The 26,173-nt window shown below is 39.6% G+C and overlaps 10 protein-coding genes across 16 annotated transcripts in view; 5 read left to right on the top strand and 5 right to left on the bottom strand.

The window, feature by feature from the left end:
- LOC108628500 (F-box/LRR-repeat protein 16) overlaps positions 1 to 2,508 on the top strand; it is an 11,345-nt gene extending 8,837 nt beyond the window's left edge. Inside the window, exons 6-7 of the mRNA XM_018030478.2 lie at positions 321 to 469; positions 755 to 2,508. Coding sequence (XP_017885967.1) covers positions 321 to 469; positions 755 to 903 — 298 coding nt within the window. The 3' untranslated portion in view covers positions 904 to 2,508. The remainder of the gene's footprint in view (positions 1 to 320; positions 470 to 754) is intronic.
- The window catches only part of LOC113464770 (uncharacterized), an 18,188-nt gene extending 11,637 nt beyond the window's left edge, over positions 1 to 6,551 (bottom strand). The window contains exon 1 of the mRNA XM_026816556.1: positions 5,800 to 6,551. Within this exon, the coding sequence (XP_026672357.1) occupies positions 5,800 to 5,871 (72 nt within the window). The 5' untranslated portion in view covers positions 5,872 to 6,551. The remainder of the gene's footprint in view (positions 1 to 5,799) is intronic.
- Positions 2,474 to 3,494, bottom strand: Polr3H (RNA polymerase III subunit H). Its single transcript, XM_018030480.2, has 5 exons — positions 3,305 to 3,494; positions 3,040 to 3,223; positions 2,828 to 2,968; positions 2,644 to 2,765; positions 2,474 to 2,577 (listed from the first exon to the last, which is right to left on the bottom strand). The coding sequence occupies exons 1-5, from the start codon at positions 3,413 to 3,415 to the stop codon at positions 2,524 to 2,526; spliced, it is 612 nt and encodes a 203-aa protein (XP_017885969.1). The 5' UTR covers positions 3,416 to 3,494; the 3' UTR covers positions 2,474 to 2,523.
- On the top strand, positions 3,625 to 5,046 carry LOC108628501 (ribosome biogenesis regulatory protein homolog). Its single transcript, XM_018030479.2, has 4 exons — positions 3,625 to 3,854; positions 3,933 to 4,191; positions 4,258 to 4,733; positions 4,808 to 5,046. Exons 1-4 carry the CDS (start codon positions 3,715 to 3,717, stop codon positions 4,935 to 4,937), a joined length of 1,005 nt encoding a protein of 334 aa, XP_017885968.1. The 5' UTR covers positions 3,625 to 3,714; the 3' UTR covers positions 4,938 to 5,046.
- Positions 6,552 to 6,651: 100 nt separating the features above from the next.
- LOC108628475 (uncharacterized) lies at positions 6,652 to 12,375 on the top strand. Its single transcript, XM_018030426.2, has 4 exons — positions 6,652 to 7,118; positions 8,797 to 9,374; positions 11,256 to 11,405; positions 11,615 to 12,375. The coding sequence occupies exons 2-4, from the start codon at positions 8,916 to 8,918 to the stop codon at positions 12,119 to 12,121; spliced, it is 1,116 nt and encodes a 371-aa protein (XP_017885915.1). The 5' UTR covers positions 6,652 to 7,118; positions 8,797 to 8,915; the 3' UTR covers positions 12,122 to 12,375.
- A 15-nt stretch (positions 12,376 to 12,390) lies between these two features.
- On the bottom strand, positions 12,391 to 13,895 carry Nf-YB (nuclear factor Y-box B). The gene is made up of 2 exons (XM_018030427.2): positions 13,409 to 13,895; positions 12,391 to 13,190 (listed from the first exon to the last, which is right to left on the bottom strand). Exons 1-2 carry the CDS (start codon positions 13,521 to 13,523, stop codon positions 12,652 to 12,654), a joined length of 654 nt encoding a protein of 217 aa, XP_017885916.1. The 5' UTR covers positions 13,524 to 13,895; the 3' UTR covers positions 12,391 to 12,651.
- An 81-nt stretch (positions 13,896 to 13,976) lies between these two features.
- Coq9 (ubiquinone biosynthesis protein COQ9, mitochondrial) lies at positions 13,977 to 17,741 on the top strand. Of its 2 annotated transcripts, XM_018030424.2 has the most exons (5): positions 13,977 to 14,127; positions 16,495 to 16,686; positions 16,829 to 17,172; positions 17,252 to 17,479; positions 17,548 to 17,741. In XM_018030424.2, exons 1-5 carry the CDS (start codon positions 14,079 to 14,081, stop codon positions 17,581 to 17,583), a joined length of 849 nt encoding a protein of 282 aa, XP_017885913.1. In that variant the 5' UTR covers positions 13,977 to 14,078; the 3' UTR covers positions 17,584 to 17,741. The 2 variants fall into 2 exon arrangements, with proteins under 2 accessions (XP_017885913.1, XP_017885912.1); XM_018030423.2 differs by lacking the exons at positions 13,977 to 14,127; positions 16,829 to 17,172; positions 17,252 to 17,479; positions 17,548 to 17,741 and adding an exon at positions 14,134 to 16,371 and having other exon boundaries at positions 16,495 to 16,582.
- Positions 17,731 to 19,846, bottom strand: LOC108628474 (Suppressor of Cytokine Signaling at 44A). Its single transcript, XM_018030425.2, has 3 exons — positions 19,295 to 19,846; positions 18,678 to 19,240; positions 17,731 to 18,619 (listed from the first exon to the last, which is right to left on the bottom strand). The coding sequence occupies exons 1-3, from the start codon at positions 19,562 to 19,564 to the stop codon at positions 18,256 to 18,258; spliced, it is 1,197 nt and encodes a 398-aa protein (XP_017885914.1). The 5' UTR covers positions 19,565 to 19,846; the 3' UTR covers positions 17,731 to 18,255.
- Positions 19,847 to 20,020: 174 nt separating this feature from the next.
- LOC108628485 (G patch domain-containing protein 1) lies at positions 20,021 to 23,332 on the top strand. The gene is made up of 2 exons (XM_018030446.2): positions 20,021 to 20,369; positions 20,447 to 23,332. Exons 1-2 carry the CDS (start codon positions 20,306 to 20,308, stop codon positions 23,233 to 23,235), a joined length of 2,853 nt encoding a protein of 950 aa, XP_017885935.1. The 5' UTR covers positions 20,021 to 20,305; the 3' UTR covers positions 23,236 to 23,332.
- The window catches only part of LOC108628484 (trichohyalin), a 10,789-nt gene continuing 7,889 nt past the window's right edge, over positions 23,274 to 26,173 (bottom strand). For 5 of the 6 annotated variants that reach the window (XM_018030442.2, XM_026816548.1, XM_018030443.2 and 2 more), the window contains 12 exons: positions 25,686 to 26,033; positions 25,441 to 25,611; positions 25,225 to 25,380; positions 25,062 to 25,169; positions 24,727 to 25,002; positions 24,618 to 24,669; positions 24,416 to 24,557; positions 24,244 to 24,355; positions 24,070 to 24,176; positions 23,850 to 23,994; positions 23,687 to 23,784; positions 23,274 to 23,548 (listed from right to left, as the gene is read on the bottom strand). In XM_018030442.2, coding sequence (XP_017885931.1) covers positions 23,476 to 23,548; positions 23,687 to 23,784; positions 23,850 to 23,994; positions 24,070 to 24,176; positions 24,244 to 24,355; positions 24,416 to 24,557; positions 24,618 to 24,669; positions 24,727 to 25,002; positions 25,062 to 25,169; positions 25,225 to 25,380; positions 25,441 to 25,611; positions 25,686 to 26,033 — 1,788 coding nt within the window. In that variant the 3' untranslated portion in view covers positions 23,274 to 23,475. Of the gene's footprint in view, positions 23,549 to 23,670; positions 23,785 to 23,849; positions 23,995 to 24,069; positions 24,177 to 24,243; positions 24,356 to 24,415; positions 24,558 to 24,617; positions 24,670 to 24,726; positions 25,003 to 25,061; positions 25,170 to 25,224; positions 25,381 to 25,440; positions 25,612 to 25,685; positions 26,034 to 26,173 lie in introns of those variants that run through there. The other variant, XM_026816549.1, reaches the window with a different exon arrangement.

Below are 26,173 nucleotides of genomic sequence, written 5' to 3'. Positions count from 1 at the left end.
CTTATATACTTTTTAGCACGTAGCTATTTATTATTAGCATTGTTTTTCCGACGTCTGATTTCTTTTTAATTATAGGAAATGCGTTTTTCTAAGGTACATAAACTTTTGGAATTGACTATATAGCCAATACATCCTTAAACTTCATTTTTCAAATTACCATCAAAAATGTCTTTCGCATAATAATCTGCAGTCTAATTATGATTTCACATATAACGTTCCACTTGAGCAAGGAACGCTGAGATACGCTGGTGCAGAAAGATTTAGAGGTTTTCACATGAATAGTTTGTTAAGCTTTTTTCCCCCTTGTTGTTCTGACGCAGGTGTGTGCACATCACGGACATAGGCGTGGGCTACATTTCTACAATGCCATCGTTGAGCGCATTGTTCTTGAGATGGTGCATAATGCTTAGAGACTTTGGACTTCAGCACTTGTGCGGCATGAAATCCTTACAAGTACTCTCGGTGGCAGGTAAGATCAACCTAAGGTCTGTCCTACATGATGCCTTACACGTCCAAATTAGAAGAACAGGCTTTGATACTTTCTCCAGCCCGATTGAAGTCAATGACTTTATAGTCGTTAAAAAAATAATAAAATCTAGATCCATATTTCTTTTATCTTCAAAAAATTGATGTCTTGCATGTTACATGCATTCTTTATAATTTGTGCACATTCCATTTTTCGATAAGTAGATAAAATCTGCAGTATAATAATTGTATTTCATCGATGTAATAATTTAAGTAAAAATGTTCGCAGGCTGTCCATTGCTCACAAGTAGCGGGCTCTCCAGCCTGATTCAGCTCCGTCATCTACACGAGCTGGAACTTACCAATTGTCCGGGTACCTCGCAGGAGTTATTCGACTATTTACGCGAACACCTGCCGCGTTGTCTGATCATCGAGTAGACGAGAGCACGGCAAAGGCTCGGGGAATCCGTTCGCGTTCCAGCCAGAATACGTTTCTATTCTTATAAGAGGAGACAGCATAAAACAAAATGTTTTACGTAAAGCAATACTTAGAATGAAGGAGACTGTGCGAGAGGCAATGGAAAATGCATGTAGAAAAGGAAGCAATTGACGTCCATACGCGAGTACTATCGCTACTATATTCTATCTTGTAATGCGACGAAGGATATTAAAACAGAAACACTAGCCCGTAACTAACGTGCAAGCGTTAACACTAAGATATAGCGCGTAGGCATTTTTAATACACCAGAGCTCCAAAATCGCACTCCTTTTTCGCCGATGTTAGACTTTTGATCGGACGATCCGATCCGTTGTGTTGTTTCGTTTTCACTTTTCTTTGTCGAAAGTGTTTAAACAAAAAGACAGAAAGAAATGTAACAAAAAAATATGTATGCGCCTCGACGACTCGGTATTTGATACTGAGTTTCACTGCTTGAAGATAGAAGGAAAAAAAGAAGAAACAGTTTAATAATAGTAGGTTCTCGCTAAATAAAGAAAGCTGAAAACATAGATAGGAGATAGCGATTGTCCGACGATTGGACGACACACGACAGACTCGACGACAGTTAGAACTGTGATAAATTTTTATTGTACGTACATACACGTGTGTGTACATACATTGTTCTACTATGTTTAGGGCGTTGTTCGAAAACCCGCTTCATCGTTTCAAACTCCAGGCGAGCGGCTATCAACGCGTTAGACGCGTTGCTTACGAAGGGTAATGAATCTAAATGTTGGAGAAAATTGAAATGATTACAAGGAAATAAAAAACATTCCGATTGCGTGTTGACGGAGGATTTTTATTTCACGAGGAAACACTCCCCGCGTTTTGATTTGTTCGACGACAAGTATTGCTGACTAAACGAACGAGAAAAATGAAGAAAATGAGAAAAAAAAAGGAGTTAACGATCATTGCACATCTATGTATTGTCTATAGGAGGACGAAGAAGAAAGTTTTTAACTTATATTTTACCTACGTATATTCTGCTGTCATGTAATTAATGTTTCCTACATTTAAGGCTTACACCTAGCTAAGTTCTCCATGTTTTTTCATTAAATGTAACCATATATCGCAATATAGAAGAAAACGTATTTTATGTGTTTAATACTGTTAAATATTTCGACGGGTTATCTATTAAGAAACGGAAGACATTATTGCCAGACAAATACCGTAATCCAATGTGTGTTTTTTCACACTGCGGCGTTGCAGCCAGGAGCAACGTTTTTTATGTTCAGACTTGTACAATTTAACTTCTATGTAACGTTTTAGCATTACCTCGACTTCTACCGAACTGAACTTTGTTTTCTGCGTGTTACCACCGTATTTAGCACATAACATCTTTGTATATATTGTACAAATATACGATTAATAATTCTGTTACCAATCAAAACTAAATATATACAAAATATATAAATATATCCGCACACGTCAAAATTCTAATCTGTGGTCGGGTCGTGTGCGCGACTCGAATCACGGATGTAACTTATAAGAGTGATATATAACATGATGGAATGTGCTGTGAAATAAAAATTTATTGATCCGAATTGTAGGTATTTACATTAGGTATTCTCCCACCAAGTAAGTAGCCCGAGGCCTGGTTCATCGATGGCACCCTGGCAAATACAAATTGATATAAGAATTTTAAATAAAGAGTATACTTTATGTTTTACGATACATACTCCTAAAGTGTAAGGGGATACGTTTTTAGCTTCTGACTTCTCAGCCTCCCCAGAAATGTTAGGCCCAGTGGGTAAAGCCTCTGTGAATGTTTCACTAACTACCCTGAATCGTATAATTTCCCCTAAAGTTTATCAATTTTATTATCCTTTAATGAAACAGTTTCAAGTTTCCAAAGTAATTTACCTGCATCCATGAACAAATCATGCTTCTCACCATCCCCTGTATCATATTCCCACACCCATGCTTGTTCCATCTGATCAAACCTCGATGGATGTTGCAATTTATGAGGTGGAATTACAATATCCTCGAAGAAACCCAAAGTTACTGCGAATAATGAAATTACAGGCCAAGTAGTAATAAATTGACTAATGTTAAAGTATGATAGAAATAATTACCGTGTACACCATCGACACTGCAGCTACGTATTTTTCCTATTAATATTTCTTCCATGAATGGACGGAACACGATAAAACGAAATATCACTTTAGTATGAGACGCACCATCACCAGGAAAAATATACGATTCCTCGATTTTTGTGATGTCGTGAAGAGCAATACAAAGACCAACATTAAGATACACCTTGAATTATTAAATAACTCATCATCAATTATGCTGTTCGAATACATGCAAAAAATATAAACCAGTATCACAATAGTGCACCTTATTCGCTAATTTTCTATTAAGTTCATCGGTGATTGCTTCGTTCAGTTTTCGTTTGAAGTCCCACGGCGGAATTCTGACAGTGTCTTTTAATTCGGCGAGCACAAACATTATGAAATAACAATAATATGCAGTGTTTTAAATCACTACGGCGGTATTTATTTATTTATGGTGACAGGTTTTAGAAAAAATTGTACGCAATCTCCACGCCGCGTGGATCAAGCAAGTTCTCGTGAGATTCTCGTTTCTCTCAACATAACCCTTGACGCACGTGCTTCATAGTTTTCGAGTAGAAAACAGGAAGAACATCATACGGATATATTAAAAAATCTGTGATATACTTAGGCAAGAATAACATCGCTGTTTACACAATCCCGGAAGTTATTGAAGAAAATCCAGAATTTTGCAGGATGGAAGTCATAAAATCAATTTTAGAAAATGATACACAGGAGGATTCACGTAAATCCACAGTTGTGAATAAGGATATTGAAACAGACCTAGGAACTCTCTTAGCGTTAGATTATAACAGCTTGGATTTAAAAGCAATGAAGTAATTAAAAACATTTTCAATGTCGATATAATATTTGACTTCGATATGAATTGTTAAGTCTCTATTTTGGTTTTGCAGATCGCAGTCTGAACAATATTTGAAAAGTTTAACAAGAGATAATGTACAGATACTAATCAACAAAATTTGGGACCTTCCCGCAGAACGTGTTGACGAAGTAATAGTGGCAAAGTTACCCAAACAGGTGTTTGTACTGCCACGAGCTCGTCAAATTCCAAAACCAAAAGCCTTGACAAAGTGGCAACAGTATGCCAAAGAGAAGGGTATCAAATCTAAGAAGAAGAGTAAATCTAAACTCCAATGGGACGAGGAGTTACAGGTAACTTTCTCTTTGCAGCAAGTATAATATTTCATATAAATTTGTATGTAATTCACATTGTCTTAGAAATGGATACCTACATTTGGCTACAAACGCAATAAAGCTATGGAACAGAAGGAATGGTTGGTAGAAGTTAACGATGATAAGAAAAGTATGGAGGACACATTTGCAGCTGCGAAAGTTGCAAAAGAAGAGAGGAAATCTAAGAACGAGCTGCAGAGATTGAGGAACATTGCAAAGGCCAAGAATATAAAACTTCCCAAAGTGGGACTTCCGACGAGAGAACATTTCCCAGATGCTCAGCAACTCTCACAAGCTGTAACGATTGCACGTACGTCAACTGCATCGCTTGGTAAATTTCAAGAACGGTTACCAAAAGAAAAAGATGCGAAGGGTATTGCGAAACAAGTCCCAGGCATGAAAAGGAAGGCTGAAGAAGTTCCACGAAATCTCCACGACGAAAAGAAACGGAATGCAAATCTGGCAGATAACATTCTGAAGGGTAAAACGAAAATACTTCGCGAAGACTTCTCTGTACCGAAGTAAGTTTCAGTTTTCTTTCGCATTTCGCAAGTACAATGTGAGTGTAACATAATGGAGAATGTTTATTTTGCAGGACAAAACCAGCTAAGGTGCAGAAGAAGAAAGGTAAGAAAGGACTTAAAAGTCAGGGGGCAAAGAAACCGAAAGCAGGCAAAGGGCAACGAGACATGAGGCTCAAAGCCGGAGGCCGAAAACGAAGATGAAATCGTTAAATATTCAAATTTATTCGTTCTATTTGTATCACTTAGACTGTATCGATTATAAGAAAATATAGTATCAAGTTGATTAATACTAAAAGATGCAGCGTTTGAAGTAACATCACTTGAACATTGAAAGACTTCCCAAGAATAGTTTTAATATTGACCTTTATTGTAAGTGCTTTAGACTCACATTCTACATGTACATCACGTAGGAAAGTAAAACTATTTATTCACAGTCTAATTATAAAAAGGCCATGTATAAAATCGAAAATACACGTTGGAATATTAAATAAATTATCTTGTCCCTAATCCCTCTATCAAATTAAAAGAGAAGAGGAAAACGAGAATCGTAAAGAATAAATAAAACCTGTAATGTAAAACTGATGGATTGGGGTGAAACGAACGGAGATCAGGGAACGGTTGGCTGAATAATCGCGAATAAAATGGAGTCGATAAAGCAGGCCGTGCCTTGGCCACAGGAATCAGAGTAACGCGAGAAAGGTGAAAGGTCAAAAGCAGTACGGGATATCGACTCGGGAAAGTTGCGAGGAGAGGGCGAGGTAACCTGGCCGCGGGTATAGGAGAGGGTAAGTGCGAAAGCGGGTTGCCCTAGAATCTGTAAGGGGTTCCACCCCGCATGTGATTTTATACCAATTGTATATGTGTATACGTTCAATGCCATCCGAACGAAATACAAACGCGTTCGGATACCTACCGCAACTTAAGACAAATCTTGCGAATAATAATCGCGTTTGGTATCAATCATTCGCACGACAGCCGACTACTGGCTAATGATTCTATATAGGTCATGATTTATAGTCGTGTTATCTTATTCTACTGAAAAAATGTGAATAACGTAACTCACGTAAATATAGTAGATGCCGTTGGAAGGACACAAGTTTGGGAGCAAGTGGGTGCGATGCACGTAACGTTTCATATCGAAAGTGCATTATCTAACTCACTGTGTCCTATTTGATCACGCCACTGTTAAATATCGGCACACAATAGTTCCCGAACTACGTCGAAAAATGACCCGACTACTTTTTGCGTAAGGATGGGACGCGGTGCAAAAAGTATACTGACTGAACTTATATGAACAATCGAGAATCGATACAGTTTGAAATAATGGCTTCGATAAATATCCCTATCGATTATCGTTTCTATTGATTTAATTTTCGATTTTTCTAACTTGATCGTTCGCTGAACAATCTGTGCATCCACCGAAAAATCGAACTGTATTGCATTAGCAACTATACGACGAACAATGATCATTATGGAAACAACTACCGGGCAAACTTTCTAGACAGAATAAATTATCGCCCGTTCTTTCTTCACGTATAGTACGTCATCGGGAAACTTTTTCCCTTATGACTATACGTCCAGATTCGTTACTTTTTAATAAGATTGAATTATTCGATGAATTCAATCTAACCGTAGGTATAAAAGAAATTGCCACATCTCTCAAAAATTGTGTGTAGCTCCTGAAATTCGTTTATCGCGTTTGAAAATTGTACGCAGTATTTTGCGTAACATCTTGTTGACAGAACCGAAACTGGACGCCCGAAAGTCTCAAGCGAGTCTAGATATGTGCGTTATTCGAAGAGGCGATTGAACGAAAGGCGTGCATAATCGAGCGACGTAGCGCGCGTGCGACGAGGGTCGTGGGGGATGAGGACGAGGGTTGCCGAGGTGGTCAGGTCGCGGTGCTCAGTCGGTGGTTGTTGCTCGGAACGAAGGGGCGCGTATCCCACTTCGTGTGCGGGATAGTCAAAACGATGGAGGCTGCGTTAATTGCGACTAGCCAGTGAAAATAACGCACCGTGCATGTACTACGTGTACCGTGTCCTGGATTCGTGGCCGGCGTATCCTTTACGCGCGCGCCTCCCGCCCTCTCCCCCCTGTGGCTGTGCCCGTGCTTCTGTGTGCGCGCGTATCCCTCTTGCGCACAGTGGTCGTCGTCGTTCATCGCGTATCGAAACGGAGGATAAAACGAGGGAGAATAAAGAGGGATTAGAAACGAGTGCGATCAGGACGAGAGGAAAGGCAGTACGAGCGGGGGAAAATGTCGTCCACATAGTTCGAATCGAGGCGGACGGAGATAGAGAGCGATAGAGATAGAGAGAGAGAGAGAGAGCGAGAGAGAGGCAGGTCGAACACGGTGCAGTGGTTTACCCTGAGTTGTTGGTACGCGCAGCCTTTTGGTGTTGCTGGCTGACTTTGATGCCTGCTTTGCTATTGCTGTTGCTGCCGCCGCCGTCGAATCGCCGCCGACGTTGCTGCAGCAGTTGCTAGCGATGCGAAATGAACGATTTGATAAAAGAAATATATATATAAAGATAATGTGTGCTGAGAGGGAGAGAGAGAAAGAGAGGGAGAGAAAGAAACAAATGTGTAGCCTTCATTGTTCCGCCGTCGTCGTCGTTTTTTCGTCGTCGTTTTTTATTGTATTTTGTCGTTCTTTGTTCAATGCGCGAATCCAAGAAAAAAGAAAAAGAGGGAAAATAATAAATGTGACCTGCCCGTCGGCCACCAGCCAGCCTTATATTTTTTTTACGCGCTTCATGTGCTCTTTCTTTTTAGGAAGTACTCAAAGATTAGGACGATCCGCCGTCAAATGATCATCGAACGGGTCTCCTTCGGCCCTTCGACTTTTATTTATGCGGTTTACTTGTCTTCGTCTACCCTTGCTTTTCTTTTTTTTGCACGTTTTGTGCACGCATATTCATTGCATGTCTGTGCACGTTTATTCCCTGGTCCCCTGACTGCTTGCTTCTTTGCAAAGAGCCATCCTCTTTTTTCGTCTAATCCGATGACCTTATTTTTGCATCGAGTCGGAATCGTTTTTAGCATTGCGACAATGTACATTGCAATTAGCGTTCCGCGCTGAGAATCGCAGTCTGCCGTGCACATCCGATTTGTTTACGTTTTCCACCCACGTATGCATCCGTTATACCGCATAAGAACCGGGACTACGTATGTATATGCAACAATAAAAGAAAAATGGTCGAGGAGGGTTGAAAATGAGTACAAAGAATCGAGAAAGATGGAAGGCGAGAGAAGTTCGAAAGGGGATAAAGATAGATAGCGGAAGGGCACTGGAAACGAACGTGACGAAGTGCGGGAGGGAAAGAGAGAGGGAGAGATAGAAAGGAGGCAAATGTCAGGGTGGGTCAAAGGAAGGGGTAACTAGAACGTGTCACGAGAAAAAAAAAACAATGAGGAAGAAGAGGGTTTTTCGATTTGTTACATTTGTGTCGGGACCTCTTGACCCATTGACGGGTCAAGGAGCGGAACGGAAAGATGTCAATGCGGAGGCCTCCTTCTAGTGTTCAATTCGAAAACTTTGAGAACTTAGAGGTAAAGATGAAGAGCCACTTAGGTAAAAACGTGTACAAAAGATACTTTGGCACATACGTGTACGATACCTGTACAGGAAATTAGTTTCTCTTCTGTAAAATACTTTCGCTCAAAGATTACTTATTCTCCTTTCGTAATATTAGATAGTTTTGTTTATGTAGAGAACATATCGATCCGTGTATCTATCCGTACATCGCATGTTTCTAGTAATCGTATACTGACGATAAACATCAGATACTAAAAATGCATATCGCCTTGTACTGAATATTTCTATTCTTCAAATGTACTTCACTTCTCGATTCAAAAGTAATCGTAGACAGATTAAGCAAACGAGTCGTTCATATACATATTGCCTACCTGTTCCCAGTATGCATAATGTAAATAATCGCTGTAAATATGAACGCTTTCCACGTGCTTCTCCGATTAGAACTACGTAGTAGTTAGAACATAGAAATGACGGCCGCCAATAGCGGGCGGATGTCCGTCATGTTTCTTGCCTTTACAGAAGGGAAAAAGCAGGAAGACGATGCGAAGGGGACTGATCTCGTAACAGGAAGAAACGCCTGGCCCGAAGGCGTTAAACGGGAAGGGAAGAGAGTACACATTTAATCATCCTGCGAAGCGATGTACGCGGCTGCGGGTGGAGCGAGTATCGCGAACCGAAGGAAGCAGAAACGCTTGCAGCTGAACAAACGCGTCGCCGAGGGTACGATCCCGCCGCGGCTGAAGGCGACCGTTCCGGTTGCTCAGCACCACTTCCACCACCAGCAGCACCATCAACACCTCCACCACCACCACCACCCCAGCAAGTTTGCTCGTCCGCACGTAGTCCCACCATCCTCCACATCGCAGCTACCACCACCGTCATCCGCGTTCCATTCGAGCATCGACCGACGGCGTCATGTCGAGAAGTCGCATCAGCAGGTCGCACCTGTATCTCCGATCCATTTCCCGATCTCACCGCCGCCGTTGTCCCTCGAGTCACCCAGCTCGGTCACCTGCGCCACCAAATCCAATAACTTCCCATTCCCACCATCCTCGATCCTCGATCTCCGAGTCTCGCCATCTTCTTCAGAGCTACAGGTGGGTAGATCCGTCTTAGAAATATACAGAGATTCTCTTTTGTACCAATCGCTCTACTAGGATATCCATTCTCTCGGGCTCTGTTTCTCTTCTTTCTCTATCACACTATATAGTTGCTCTTGCTCTAGGTACCCTTATTATTATTATATCACGTATCTTTATACTACGCAATCTCCTTGTTAAAGTATCTTATTATACATTTAATGAATCCTCGTTGCACTCTGCACCGTCTTCTTTGCTAGAGCACACCTTTACTTGTTACACTACATTAGGGAATACACCATCGATTGGCTGTCTGGTGGCGTATGTAAACCCGCGATAACACACGCATCCTCTACGAGCGAGCTCCAGGTTCGTCAGCTGGTTATCCGTAAATTGTAAATCCTTTATTTTAGTAATTAAACATGTCTCTACTGGTTACTGCCAGCGGACACAAGTACCGTCTAATCCCATGGAGGCAGACAGTGCAATGTTGGGAGTAAGTTGTAGTGTCTGGTACCAATTGAGAGACCTTTGAGGAGAAACTCGTGTGGCTGTTTCTTCTTTTTCTTTTTTTTGGTTTCGATTTGGTCAGAGGTGGGATAAGGAAGAGTTTAAGTTGTACGGTGTGTAAGAAAGTGGAAAAGAGATAAATGGTGGAGGAAAAAACAGGAGCACGATCCAAATCTTCACAATCAATAAAACAGGGCAAATGAATGAGCGGCATGCAGGCTGCTTTATTGATTAGAAGAGAAAAGCAACGGTTACGGGGGGGTAAGGCGGTGAACTTTAGAGACTTACCCTCCAACTTGGCCACCAGACTTATTCCACCGCTTCCACGATATCCCCCACGATCGTACGTTTACGGGGTAAGTATCAAACTTACTGCGATTACGCTGTATCGTCATCAGTAAGCTGTAAGCTATTGGCATCAGAGGGTAAACTGCCGCTTCCCTAGCTGACTTATCTGTGCATTAACTTTCTGTGTTATCCGTTTAATAAGAGAAAACGAAAACCAAACGAATTCGTAAATCGTAGTGATGTGTATCTGCCCCATTTTTTACTTTATCTTGTTATAGAACAGATGAATGTTCCCCGATATTGTTGTGCATCAATTTTGCCGTTTGCTGAATAAATGTGGTTGCGATATGAAAACTTCTAGGAAGTACATGTATATTATACAGGATATCAAATTCTTTGTATCCACACACGATTAATCTTAATGCCAGTTATCAATTAAATGTTAGGGTAGCAAATGATTGTGTGATTTCCTATCTTAATAGAATTTTACATATTGAGATACGTATTAATAGTCTGCGGACTAACGTCTAATGGTGCAAAAAATTGTAACTATTACAATGTGCACTACACGATACTCCACACAAAAAGGCGACTAATTGTGCTTAATTAATACTTTGTTGTCTCGATTAGAATGCAATGATTACAGTGTACTTGTGTAGACGAGTTCTACGATACATGTACGTATGAAACGTTTATACACATCTCGATTGGTTCTATTTATACAAATTTTTCTATGTTCTCTATTATATATATATATTATATACTTAGTACATGCATGCATGATTTTTTATCTTATTATTTATGTGCTGCGTAACGAGGAGAAAAATGAATAAATTTCTATTTGATGAAATAGTAATGAACGATAGATGAACATGATAGAGAAAGATGTAAATTACATAATCATAATTATTATCCCCTTTACGTTTCGTATTTATTTATATTTCGTACGATAGTACAAATATTTATAATAGATCAAGAGAAACGTTGAAAAAGTATTTAATAAATTAGATCACTAGTCCGAATTCGATAGACGTTGATGATTTTGAGTAGTTGTCACGGGTGAGTTCGAGATTGTGATATTTGAACGGAGAATGATTTCAGTGTGGCGGGGGTCCCGGCAAAGCAGCATGGCAAGGATGCAGCAAACGCTCACCCCTCCCTCTGTCTCCTATGTCACCTCACGCATGCCGTGGGGATGGATACAAGACGAAGCAATGCGAGGCTCATCGACGATGGATGAAAAGGAACAGGGTAAATCATCATTTTGTTTAACTTATTTACATCATACACCGCCATACTTTAAATAATAATTATCGTAATGCTTATCACAATATTTGATACAATAACACACGATTCAATTGATAAATTACTTGCTGAGTCGATTAAAATGCGTTTTCTCCGCATCATTTTATATGTTTGAAACAAAATTTTGGTACCCCAGAAACGGATCCCGTTTTCAGATAAGAGACGCAAGCTACTGCTACGGAAGCAGCGGGGAAGATGACGATGAAGATGGAAGCAGCAACCGTCATCGAGGAGAAGTTAGCGCGGCAGTGAATACCGTACTTTACGCGGGGTTGGGAACCACAGCGCTCGGATTAGTTATATCGTTTGTCGGCACTGGAGAGAAAGGATTCCTCAGTCCGGAATTGAGGCTGGTGGGTCCTTCGCTACTGTGCGCCGGTTTACTGTGTTGCCTATTTCGGGTGCTGCTCTGCCTCTGTCTATGTCGTTGCGGTGAGTGCCGCTGGCGGTTTTGCCACATTGCTTCTGACAAGAAGAAGGAAAAAGTGAGGAAAGCGGAGGCTCGGCCAGCCGCTGGAGTATTGCCTACGGCCTCACTATTGCCACCAGCGCAACAGCAACAACACCACCATCATCATCAACAGTCGTCTTCGAGTGGGGCTGCATCATCATCGACGAAAGCACACGAGCTGTTGCTCTCTCCTGCCCAATTACCAGAGTGAAAACACCATTACGAACGTTTTCTACGAGGATCTTACACGCCGATTAACTGCCGGTTCATGTCCAACATAGAATATCTTTACCTCCATTCGACCTGAACCGTTTTCGCAAACAAGAAAAAAACAATAACAATCACAGCCTAACTCTAGTTCAAAATGCGAAATCTAGCGCTTAAAAAAAGATTAGTTCACTAAACAATCGGCTATGTTTTTCTACCCCTACCGTGTTTGAAAAAGTAAATAAGAAAACAGAAGAATGTAATTATTATCAATGAGCCTTTGAACTATCTCCTGGTTTATTTCCTCTCATATCTTTTTTACACAATAATTACTTGAACTTTACTTTTCTTACATAGCCCTTAATGGATACCCATGTTAATCTAATCTTACAATACCAGACCAGCTTTCAAACCGATCTCAACAGTCTTTTATAAAGAAAACGCGATAGAAAGACACACGAAATATTCGGTTTTTCGGTGAATCGGGTCGCGCGATCAATTATTTTATATCAAAGTCATTCGTAGATGCGGCGATCAGGAAAGTTGGAACTGCATCTGATCGTTAGACGTGTAACTATATATAACGGGTGTATCGGAAGTTGTAGCACTGGTTGTCGCGATAGCGAACAACTGGTCTTCATAAATTGTCCCTTGTGGCTCGACTTTCCCGTTACCCGTTGCAGGATTAGTTCCCGGCGGATTGTCCCCTTTAGTGGCCTCCCGATACTTTTGTAGATATACTTTTAACGGTTCCACGTAATTGTCAAAACCAAGGGTGGTCATCGCAAATAGAATGTCTTCACCATTAATAGTCTTCCGTTTTTCCATGTGACACCGGTCGCTCGCTTCCGACGTGATGAACGATATGAATTCTGACACACATTCCTGAACGCATTCACGGGCATCCTTAGCTATCTTCCCTGACTCCGGTATCGCTCGCTTCATGATCTTAGCGACATTCGCTATAGGAAGGAATCGGTCCTGTTCGCGCAGAGGACCACTGCCAGCACCTCCGGCTCCTTGCAATGGATCGCTCGCTCCGTGATTCGAATCGTCTGTATTCTCAGGGTCGTCTTAACAAAAAGACAATCCCAATCATTATTTCGAATTTAACGGACCGTCATCAATTTCGAAGGTTAAGGTATTCATAATATTGACAGTTTATTTGGCGGTAAAAGTACAGTTAGAGAGAACAATAAGGGATGAGTATAGTTTTATTGGGAAGCATAAGTGTCTAGACGATTTGATATAAAATCATCGAGTACAATTTACAAAAACATCATTAACCTACCCTCCATATCATCGGACTGCACGCTAATGTATGACGCAGAAACACCACCTCCTCCGAGGAACGCAGACGGACCTAATGGTCCCCCATCGTCACCACTTTCACCACTATTTTCCATTTCTAGTTCGGCACTGAGAACACTATACTCTAATGTCTTTCAAGGTACACTTCGTTTTCGCGATACTTTTATTGCATTTTCCGACGTAAACGTAAGCTGCCCTGCAGATCCCGTTACATTTTATCCGGTCTGCGGCTCTGTGGTTTGTGTTATACATACATAGTTTGAATTCTAACCACTACAAATGTAGCCGACAACGGTCCAGCGCGAATTCACATCAAATGTTAAATCTGGATTACAGTTCGCTTGTGCTTGCAGGCTTGCTATTCACTTCGTAATTTATGACCTCAGCTTTTTGATAGAAAATAGTTCTTCACATGAGAGTCACTCAGTTTATTCATTTTTGTTTTGAGAACGTGCCGTTTCAATGTAAAGGAATAAATATGTGATGATATGTGATATAACGTACTATTCGGGCAGATTTATAAACGATTAAAGTGCAATTCACAAAAGCGTGCCGTATAAACGAAACCGCCGAGTAGAATAATAATAATCGCAGTTTCATCGTGTGCGCATAAATGCGCAACAAGTAGTTTATTTAAGATTATTATTGATATGGCTATGTCTAGTATTTTATTAATGCGAAAAGGTCTCTCAGTGAACGGTAAGCCTGTTTTCTTTATTTGTAATATATGTATGCCAATCACGATTCATATGCACACATGATTTTGTATCCTGACATTTGTCGTTACGTTTCCCGAGCGGATTATTCAATTTATTAAGAAAATATTACGCGTATTGCGATATGATTGCATTTGTTTACGTAATATTCGTATTTCACCATTTCTGTCATAAACAGATATAAATAATATGTTTGTCGTGTAATACCTTCTGCATAAGCAAAACGCAATATTTAATGTTATTCTAATTATGTGATCTACTTTATTTTGTTCATATTCCTCGACGACCGTATTATGGGTTCACATTTTTATTGATCTGTGATTAATTTACGATAATAGTGATATTACAAACATAAAGAGAAGGGTTTTTTTGAACACCGTCATTTGTAAGGTTATAGAAAAAAATAATCATTGTAATATACATGTGGTAAGTTATATTATCATGTAAAAATGTCGGTACCACAGAAAGATATGTCAGAAGAATTTATTCGTCAATTAAACAACCACTTGGAAGAAAACAAGCTTGATGAGGCCCTGAAACTTTTTAAAGAAAGCAATTATTCTAACATTATCGCACATCACTCATGGGATATTGTTCCTCTTGTGTCATCTCTGCTTACTACAGAGAATATGAAATCTAATAAAGATTTAATTAACTGCTGTACCGAGATATTAAACTCTGTAGTTGAAAGATGTAATCCTCTTGAGGTAGTACTGGAGCTGTTAGAACAGATAGAAGGTCCAGAAGATGATATAAAGTTTTGTACAATTTTCAATGTACTTAGAAGATGTCTTGCCAGAATGGATGACAAAACCAAAGTTATTGAATGGTGTACTAGTACAATAAGATCTTACGTAGAGAGTCTACCATCACCAGAAAAAGAATCTGAGAGTAATACTGCTAATATAAACAAAACTAAAAGAGTTTATGAAGCAGTTATATTATTTTTAGAACCATTAGTACAAGAGTCAAGATCAGAAGATGTTGTATTAAGAGATTACCTTGTTAGCACTTTAATTTTCTTAATGGATAACTTGTGTCATCTCCAGGAAAAAGAATTGGGCTCACAGTGCATACCTGAGAGAATTGTAACTCTTACAAGTCAAACGACTGGAGATTTGCTTTGGTATTTAAACATCGTAAATATAAGAAGCGTAAAAACCAAGATCAAGAAAAAGAATACAAGACAAGAGAATACGAATTTGAAAGTAACATTGTTTGAATCGACTGAAAATATATCGGATTTGGCCTATGCGAACTTCTACTTTTATATTATAACAAAGCCGCATTTGTGGGAGAAAGTACCACAGGTGTACAATCCTAATTACATATTCCAAGTATGCTCATATCTTGTTATCAAATTGCTGGAACAAGATATTGTCTCGAAAGGTTTGAACCTGATGAACGAGATTTTGAAGAGAATCGCGAGACACTCCTTGACGTCGAATTTATTAGAACTGAACATATATTTCGATCTGTTCGACGTACTCGTGAAGGTGATGATTTACTCCGACAGCAATAAGGAACGGAAGTTCGCCCTGAATGCGTTTCAAGACTATGTAAAAATGTTCGATATACAAGCGAGATATCTTATAGTCTTGCGTTTATATCAGACTAGCGAACACTCGGGTCTACTGAGTTTGACGACCGGAATTTTCAAAGACTGTATCATCGAATGCATCCAAGCGACTCCTCCTATTCCTTATTTCCTCGGTAGCAATCTCGAAACTCTGATCAAGCTTGCTTGCAAATTACATCACGGTAGTGCGTCGGATTTAGTCGAAATATCCGACGAAGTGATCGCGAGCTTGAACTTGTTAAGATTTCTGTTTATAAGAGATAAAGATAATCAAACTGGTATTTGGAACTTGGTGGACCAGCTCGAGAAAGATTATTTGAAACCATTGAGAGAAGGAATAGATCTGTGCAGAGCACATTGGAAGGTGAAGATGCAGGATTTGGAAGGGCAGAAGAAAACGCACAAAGTAACAGAGAGTATAGGGCTGGAGGCAAGCGATGCCGAGGTGACTTTAACTGTTGGAGGTGAAATGCTGCCTTCGATGCCTATCCAAGAAAAGATTTCGTTCTGCCATCAGGCTGTCAACGGTCTGGATGTGATGGAAAGCATTTGGATCAGGGTTCATGAATGTATCGCTAATAATCCCTTTAAGGAAACATAGTTGTTACATGGCTCAACTTCGGAATAAAAATTATACACTTATTAAATGTATGTTACTCGTTGTTAAATAAATCATTCTTCATCTACATTCCATCTGATACAATTTTTTTACACTATCATGTATTCATTGTTTCATATTATTCCTCGAAGTAAAGAAAATTTCTTTAATAGGTTTTAGAAGTTTATGGACCTGTAGAGCGTTGCTCAAAGATCAGGCCGAAAATGTTAGTGCACAACAGTCGAGTCAAGACCATGGTAAGGATAGCGATGAGGAATACGAGAAGAATATTAAATCGAAAATTCTTGACGCATCGCTGAATTACGTTCATGATCTAGGATGGAGCCAGAAAGCCATCAGTGCTGGTAATTCGTAATAATTTTTTAATTAAATAGACTTGCAATGACTTACGAATCAATTAGTGTGGCTTGAAATAACAACATTGCATTATCGATGTATCATACAAACGATAAATAAGAATATTTAATGCAAAGTTATGTACCAAAGGTGCCGAGTCGATTGGATATCCGGGAGTGATACACGGATTGTTCCCTAATCGGGGTGCAGATTTGGTACAGTATTTCTATTTAACGTGTAACAAAGAATTGAATAAAATCCTTAAAGAAGAAAGCCTCGCTAATGAAGAGAGTCCTAATAAAGTGAAAAAGGCATTGGAATTTCAAGTGCGTGATGCTGTTGAGACGAGGCTTAGAATGGTGATACCGTTCAAGAAAACTTGGCCGCAAGCTTTAGCTCTCATGGCTCTGCCGCCTAACGTACCAATGTCGTTAGCTAATTTGCTCACCTTAGTTGACGACATTTGCTATTACGCTGGCGATAGATCAGTCGATGTAAGAACGATGAAGATATATTTCGTACGATCCTAGTATTCAAATGTTGCTATTTTACACTATGACCATTCTTAATCAGATCAATTGGTACACTAGAAGAGTGGTATTAGCGGGTATCTATAAGACGACGGAGCTGTACATGTTACAAGATAATAGTGAGGATCATAATCGAACGTGGAACTTTTTGGAAAGACGGATAAAGGATGCGACGCAGATTCATGCGATTTTAGTGGCGACTTCCGATATGCCTACGCCGGATCAAGCATTGATTCGTGCTAACGAAGCGGCCGGCGCCGCCTTCGTTACAGTAAGTGCTTTAAATCTGTAGTATCATTTCACTGCAATAACAGAATTATATATGTTTGTCTTCGTTAGGCACGCAATATACTTGGAATTAACTGGCATAGGTAGAAGAAAGATAGTAAATTATAGACTGTTTAATATAAAGAAAAAGACCATGAAGTATTTTTTCGACTTCATTTATTGCAAATGAAGAATAATGTACTTGGAGTTTATTTATCTGGTAATATTTAATGAGAAAGAACAATAACATTAAGATGAATTAACAACGATGGCTAATTTATTTCAGTACCATATTTTAACAAATTCTGTACAAGTTGCGGTTGAATCTAACGTGACTTACTTCGGTGCGAGATATAAAGGTTAAAACAGTAGTCTTTTATTTTTATACAAGATTATCTTGTGCCTCCATTAAACGAGGAGAATTACCTTATCATATTGAGCAGGAGATGATTATAAAAAATATATTTACACAGCCAAGTAACTCACGAATTGATTAAACTTCGAATTAGATTCAAAACTATAACGTACATATTTTAAGACGCAAAGAACTATCTTTGACGATCTTCCTTATCAATAAAATCTTTTTTCTTTAATGAATTGTATTGACGATGAGTAATTTCATTTTTATAAAATAAAGCTCTATCTTATCTTTCATGACTCAGAAATTCTGAATAAGTTACTGCTATACAATGTAAACGATCTATTACTTTGAAACCCATATTATTAATATCATAAAACTCTTCGCATCACTACAAATATTTTAACGACTTTTAATATCTATTAATAATAAGCTTCTTCGATGTAACCCTTGATTGTTTTTGGTAAAGGCAGTTTATGTATATTGTCTAGTCTAGTATTTTGACGTATAACGAAACGACAAAGATATTGCAAACTTCGAACCTGGGTAAACCTGCTCACCGGCTTCGTCAGTCTAACTGGGAAAGATGGATAACCGGGATATCTAGGTTGCGCATAGCAAAATACTGCCGTTTGACTAAAATTTATAGAGTAGTCAATTAAATCAGCCACGGAACTAAATGCTTCACCATCACTTTGGTTGCATAAAGAAAACAGACCACCGCTGTGTTCCATGCGGGTATGGAGAAGTTTACCAGATGATTTAAAACTTAGAGTTAGGACATATCTATAAAAAATTAGTATTAGAACTCGTTCAATTGTTATGAGTAGCATGAATAACGAACCTGTCATCTGAAGAGTCCCTGACTAAAAATGCACCATCTGGTTCAGATATAAGTTTGGCATCAGCTTCAGTGCCTGATATTGGACCCCAGTACCATCCATAGTTACTTAACTTAAGTAATTCTTTCGTAAGGCTAGCTTTTACTTTGTTCTCATTACTCGTATTAGCGTCTGTATTCTCTTCAAATCTTTCAATTTGAGATTCTGTTGCATTATCTTCTACTGTTCTTTCTGATTGTTGCCTCTTATCATTGGAACATGATTGACTTAGGTCAGAAACATTGTCAAAATTAATTTTAATATCATTATCAGTAATCTGTGCGTCAACTACTTCTAATTTATTTTCTATATCAGAATAACTTTGTGCAGTTTCATTTTGGTTCTCCGATATTTCAGTGGCAGTCAAAGTTTCGTTACTACTTTGGACACTTGTATTCCTGGCAGGATCCTCATTTCTTAAGTCAGATACATTGTTCTCTTCCAAAGAGGCCGTAAGTCCGTTGTTTTGAGATGTCAGCAGGTCAGAGTTCGCATCGTTTTGCAAGCTAGGTGTTTCAACCTCCCTCTGCAAGAAATTATTGTTGCACAGAAAACATCATCGACATTTGCATATACTTACCCTCTGCTGGGATTTACGCTTTCTTATCCTCACGTGTTTCTTGATGTTCTTGAAGAAGTCGGACATTCTATTCGAGAATGCATCCCTCGTTTTTCTCTTGACGATTGTCACTTCTACCAGGTCTTCTTTCTTTTCACGTTGTGAATCACGCCACCAGAACAAATTCAATGCATTCGCGTTCAGTTTACGCGATTTCGTGTCTTGGTTCGACGTTCTCGTCGCGCTTGTTGCCGCGGACGTGATCACCTCCTCCGACGTTTGACTTATCATACTCGAATGTTCTGCGACCCTTTAAACTGGATCCAAATCGTAAAAAGGGTTCGCTTCCGCTATCTTATCAAAAATTATTCCACACTCCATGTATTCCCCGGCTTTCCTTTTGTCTCACGATCACAGCGATTACGTCAATATTATCTTTCCTATTGTTCAAAAGTCGACGAACTTGGTTGTATCCCCCTAGTCTCAGCTCGTTGTTTCTCTCAACTGTTCTCAAGTTCTCACGTTCACTGAACGCGACGAATGTTTTGTGTATAGCCAGAGAGAAGAAATGAGATGATTACTCACGATCGAAAAATCGTGATTCCCGTACAAGTGCTGCACCAAGAGGGCAACTCACAAAAGAGTTTTATGAGTATCAGAGCTAAATACATACCTGTACATACATATGCGTACATGCATATGTGCCTTGCCAGCGCCAGCCACCCACGCCACGTCTATAAACCACCATAAACCACGCCAAGCCAAAGCCGATAATGAGAAACAAGAAAATTCTGCTAAACGTTTACGTACTTTTAAAATATTTTCCTTAATTTGAATTAATGCAACACATCATTCACTTGGTGTACAGATACGGCTTGTACGAATCGAAGGAAGCAGAATTCCTTGTGAATCAAAGTGGAAATATTATTCTGTTGTTGCATGTGTGTTGTCTAACCTAAAATGCATCGTTCCTGACAGTTCTACGGATTACCTTATTCTGTTTACCGTTAAATGTTTAAAAATTAAGAGAAAATGGTCGATTCGGATGACGAGAATTATGTCACATTCGGAGTTCCTCTGGATCCGATAGACGAAGGTATATAAAAATATTTTAACAGGTATAGATATCAAATAACATTTTTTTAATTTATCTTCTTTATATTTATTTTTCAGATAATGTACCAAAAAAGAAGCCAATGACCATTGAAGATCAATGTGCATATGATGCACAAGGTAGACGTAGATTTCATGGTGCCTTTACTGGTGGTTTTTCTGCTGGGTACTTCAATACTGTTGGCACCAGAGATGGTTGGAGACCACAGCAGTTCAAGTCTTCCAGAAGTAGCAAAGCAGAGAATATTTCCCAACATCCAGAAGATTTTATGGATGAGGAGGACACAAGTGAATTTGGTATTGCACCTAAAGGTATTCGTGCTACTGAAGATTACGTAGATCGGGGCCAAAGAGGAACAAAACGTAATAGAGTCACACGTGACAACACTGGCCCCATACCTGGTGTTCCAGTATTAAAAGAGCTTTTAACACCTGTGAGAGAAACAGTCGGTATCATGTTACTAAAGAAAATGGGATGGAGACCAGGCCAGGGTGTAGGATCGAGACTTACTAAGAAGGAGAAGGCTAAGATAAAAAGAAGAAACGATAGAACAAAACTCATGCAGAAAAGGTCTAGAAAAGCAAGTACGGAAAGTAGTTCTGAAGATTCGGAAGATGATTATGGGAATTTAACGTTCGCCCCCGACGACTACGAGCCCTTTAGATGCAACCCAAAGGATAATTACTTTGGTATAGGATATACAGGCTTAGATAGAAGAACTATATTATCTGGGCACGTAAATTTATTCGACACTCCTGCGTTTAGCGTGCAGGATAAAAATAAGAAGTTATCTATACATGGACAAGCTTTCGGAGTTGGCGCGTTCGAAGCCGACGACGATGACATTTATGAAAGAGACGACATGTCGCGTTACGATTTTTCCCTGGGTCCGGAACGCAAAACGAAAACAAGATGGTCCAACAGTGGTAGTTCCAAAAATTCGACCGATTGCTTGGAGGGTTTTGCAAGAGCAAAACATCAGCTGGAACGAAAGAAAGTTTTCTCACCACCAGAATTGCCAAAGAATTTCGTACCGGTACATGCGGTTAGAAAGAGTCGATTTTATCCTCCGATTGAGAATGTACCTCATGCGACCGAGAATGGAAAACGCAAAGATCTCACAGCTGCGGATAGAGCCAGGATATTGGAGGATACGCCTACCATCAAGAAACCCTCGGAGAATCACCCTAATTCAGTGCCGTCGGTCGCGTCTAATATAATCACGAAAACTCTGAACCTACATGGAAGGCAGCAAACGGAGGAGAGACAAAGAGAAGAAAATCTGCGAGCTAAAGCTGCTGTATCGTGGATGGACAAACTAAATGTGCAGAGTTTCGTTAAAGGTGGTATTGAAGGATCCAGCAAGGATTCCGATGGAAGCTTAAAGAAATTAGAAGAATTTATGGATTCTTCTTCGGTAAAAACGGTCACGGATAAGAGCATATCGGAAGAAGAAAATTCTATGAAGAAGACCACTGCGAAATCATTTTTCTCTGATCCTGATAAGCAACGACGATTCGAGCAATACTTAGTTTTCGTTAAGGACGGGGAGAAGAACAAACTCGAAAGCATCCAACCATTATCTATGACGGAATGGGACAGGGAACACGAAAGGACTGAATTCGAGCAGGCAGCGAGGTTGTTCGAGCATCCGTCGAACGATTACGTTGCGAATAAGTTCACGCACGCTTCTGAATCCACGAGTTTGGATGTTTCCGCGAAGCAAAGTCAGGAGGACGAGATGAAACAAGCTGTGAGGATGAAAATGTTCGGGAAATTAACGCGGGAATGCATAGAATGGAAGCCAGCAAGTATCGTTTGTAAGAGGTTTAACATCCCCGAACCGAAAGGTGGTTGTGCTCAGCCTGAGAAGAAATCGGCGAAATTTTCCATCTTTGATTCTCTTGAGTTGAGTAATTCCACAAAATTCTCGAGGGCGACTGATACGGAATCGAGACAGATAAACGAGCCCAGACTATTAAAAGAGAAAAGCGATGACATAAGTTTGGACGTGAATAAAGATGTGTCTTTCAGCAATCAAACTTTCGAACCTGTATCAGAAAAAATGAAGAATTTCGGAGCTTCTTACGAAAAAGTGTTTGGCAAAGAAGTTCAGGAAACAGCTTCACGTGTATTCGATAATAAACGAGAATCGGAAGATAAGTCAAACACTGATACAATAACTGAAAGTATGGATAACCAGGACCAAGGAACTAGCAGTCAGACGAAGAAAACGGTATCGAAGAGTCAATCAGAAGAGAAGAAGGATCTCTTCAAAGCGATCTTTTTAAGCAGCAGCGAGGAGTCCGACTCAGAACCGGAGGAAACCATTGACAGCGAGGTTGTGAAGTCTGTTTTGATCGGTAAAGTTCCAGCCGAGGTGAATGTAAATAGAAATACGTCTCCGCCCCGGGGGATCTTCGCTAAGGTTGATCTGGATAGTCTACTCGCCGGGCCAAAAAGCAACATCGAAACGAATGAAGAATCGAACAAGGAAAAAGATGTAAACACAAAGAATTCAGATTCAGCGGTTGAAACCAAACTAAGTAGCGATCAGGCAGACATTGAGGAAGTTCAGATGTTGCCTGACATGTATGGGCCAGTTTTACCTTCGAGATTGTTAAAAACAGAAAATACAACAGGGGAAACATCCAGTTCAGAACCAATGAAGCCTGTGTTTAGGAGTGTCGTGGTACCAAAGCCCAAGACAGACTCGAAGGTCCTCGGAGTGTGGGTGGAACGGAAAAAGGAAAAGAAGTCGAAGAAAGAGAAGAAGAAGCACAAGCACAAGGAACACAAGAGCTCTAAGCACAAGAGGAAATCGAAAAAAGGGAAACGTGGCTCGTGACACGGTGAACTGTAGTTGAAAGAATTAAACGAAGAGAATGGAGGTATCGTATGTATCGATTATTTATTATACGTTCATTAAACCGAATCGTAATTAAGATCATCGCGATGATGCGTTCGATATGTACAAGGATATATATTTTTTTTTGTATATGCTCTCAATCCTGTGATTGAGAAAATTCTCTTCGATCGCGGTATCGTTTCTTGTCGTTGTACAGAATGTAACGCTATAGTTTAGAGTTCATTTGTTCGACGTCGTGGAGTTTCTCGATGGTGGCCTACTATGGTTCGCGGTGCTAACTTTTTTTTCTACGCTGCAATTAAAAAAGAAGTAGATTCGTATTATCATGATTTGTGCCTTTAAATTAATTTCAAAATTAGAAAATTCTTTATTGATTAATAATTTTCTCAATGCTTAACATGTAAGAGATTTTTTTTAAACGGAATCATACCTGCTGCTTCTTGAACTTCTTTTGAACATGTCCGTCAACTTCTTTTTCAAATTTTTCTTTTCAGTCCTGTCGTTGATACTCGTTTCAGAGCCCGATGTCTGTTTCAGAGTAGATTAATAAATAATTGTTTAAAAATGTTAAAACAGATTAATTGTTTAATTACCTGAAGGGAAAAATCCGTGGAAACATTTGGGTCATCTACGCTAGCCGACTTGGTCAATTTCGACGTAATCTTTTTCATGATACCTTTGCTATGTTTCTTTTCTCGCTCCAACACTTCGCTCTTCGTAGAACCAGTCGAAAGGCGACTATCAAGTATCACCGTTTTAGTAACTATTCTGTATGTTTGATATTAAGTTTAAAGTGAAAAGTTAATTAATTACCTATCGACACTGGAATCTCTCTGTAAACTCATGGTTCGTCCTTCGGCGTCTGAACTTTCTAATGATTGCATACTGGACATGTTACTGTCTGTGCCCCAAATATGTGACTGTAAAGTTAAATAAATAAATAACAAAATTTAGTTGAATATTTCTTATGAAAAATTATCGACATACTTCTTCATTTCGTCCCGACGTTTGCTCCAAAGATAAACTCTTCCTTTTCAAACGTGGTTTCGTACGAGACATCGTTATTCCTTTTCCTGGATCACTTTCCACGGATGTCGACCTGTCACATTAAATTATTTATGTAAAGATGAATGATATATAATCCTTAAATGACGAATACCTTTTGCCAAGTTTTTTCAATCGCATCGCGTTCATTTCGTCGGCTGTCTTCTTCGATTCCTTCAGCTCTTTCGCCACATCCATCAACTTTTTAATCGTGTACTCCAGTTTCTCTGTTCTTTCAGCAAGTTGAGAATTCGAGCCTGTTAACGTGTATCAATTTTAGACTAATTGATCAATGACTTAATGAGACAGTGTCATACCTCGAAGATCACCTTTGTCCAGCATTGGCGACGATTCTCTCGATTTTGGTCCCTGTAAAACAATAATTTATTATACTCTTACTTTTATTGAACCAATTTATAAATTCACCTTCAATCGTCTGGGTGGTGTCGGTGTGTAAGCATTCGCGCTTCCGTTTTCTGCAATCCCGTTCAATTCGGGGAAGAGTTTGGTCAAGTCGTTCACTTGCTGCATCAACACGTTAACATTCCTAAGTTCGACCTGTTCTTGTTTGCACTTCTTCAGTATCACATCCTTGAGCTCTTCTCTTTCCTTCTCGTGCCTCTCCTTCTCACGTCTCATCTTCTCGTTACTGGTTCTCAGTTTCGCGTGAGCGTCTCTCAGTTCAAGCAAATCGCATTGCAACTGTAGCAACAAATATTTTTAACAGGCGAAAGTCCAACGTGTTGAGTCATTTCATTTACCTCCAACAATTTCTTCTTACTCTCCTCCTTTTCTTCGTCGTTCACTTTCTTCAACTGGTCTTGCCGCCTCTTATTTTCTAAACGTTCCTTGGAACGTTCTCTTTCAATCTATAAAAATCATTATTTAGTTTTTCATTCGTAAAAAGTTTTTAAAAATACGTACTTCAAATAGAGTTTGCCTCAAGTCTCTAGCCAGGGTGGCTGTTTCTTGTAATAGCCTCTGGTGTTCCTCCCTTTCCTTTTGCCACGCCAACTCCATGCGGACTTTTAATCCTGGAATCTTAGTTCTACCGCTAGTAAGCACTTTCTCCTCTTCAAGCTATAAGAATAAAAATATATTAATCTATGTTATAAATTCAAAAACAGCTGTAAAGATCACCTCGTTGATTCGCGATTGCAATTCAGATATCTTAACGTGACTCGCTGACTTTTCTGATACCAATTCGGCTTTCAATCTGGACGTCTCTAATCTTGTCTCCGATAGTTCATCTTCTAAGCTATTGATTTGCCTTTCCAAAACCACTACACTGACGCCAGACACTTCTTCCTCCTAAATAAAAACATACAAGTAGTAATAAAATTTTTTTTTTGAATTGATTAAATTTTGAATGAAAGATAACAAACCTCGTCAGATTTTCCAGACGATGCGCTCGATTGCTTTCCCCTAGCAGATTTCAATTCTGCAATAGTTTTTTGGGCACCCTCCAACATATGTTTATACGTATCACGTTCCCGTTTGTATCTGGACAATTGATTCTGAATAGCTTGGATCTCGTCGTTGATGGCATTGATCCTGTGCTCGTAACGCATCTTGCATTGAGCCAGTTCGGTCTTCTTCGATTTCTCCATGTTCTCCAACGCTGTTTTCAATTTTCGCATCTCTGCTTCTAAGGCTGTCGTGTCTGGCGTCAGAGCTTGATGGATCTTCGACACAGCCTCGTAGTCTTTCAGTTTGTCAGAGAGATCGTCGTTCTGTGAGATATTTCCAAGTGAAAATAATTTAATCACATTTAGTTCATTAAGGATGTATTGGCTATACAGTCAATCCCAAAAGTTTATATACCTTAGAAAAACGCATTTTCCATAATTAAAAAGAAATCAGACGTCGGAAG

Source organism: Ceratina calcarata, unplaced genomic scaffold (assembly GCF_001652005.2).
Source record: "Ceratina calcarata isolate Rehan_Ccalc_2016 unplaced genomic scaffold, ASM165200v1 scaffold525.2, whole genome shotgun sequence".
NCBI classification, from domain to species: domain Eukaryota; kingdom Metazoa; phylum Arthropoda; class Insecta; order Hymenoptera; family Apidae; genus Ceratina; species Ceratina calcarata.
This window is presented reverse-complemented; position numbering and strand designations above follow the sequence as displayed.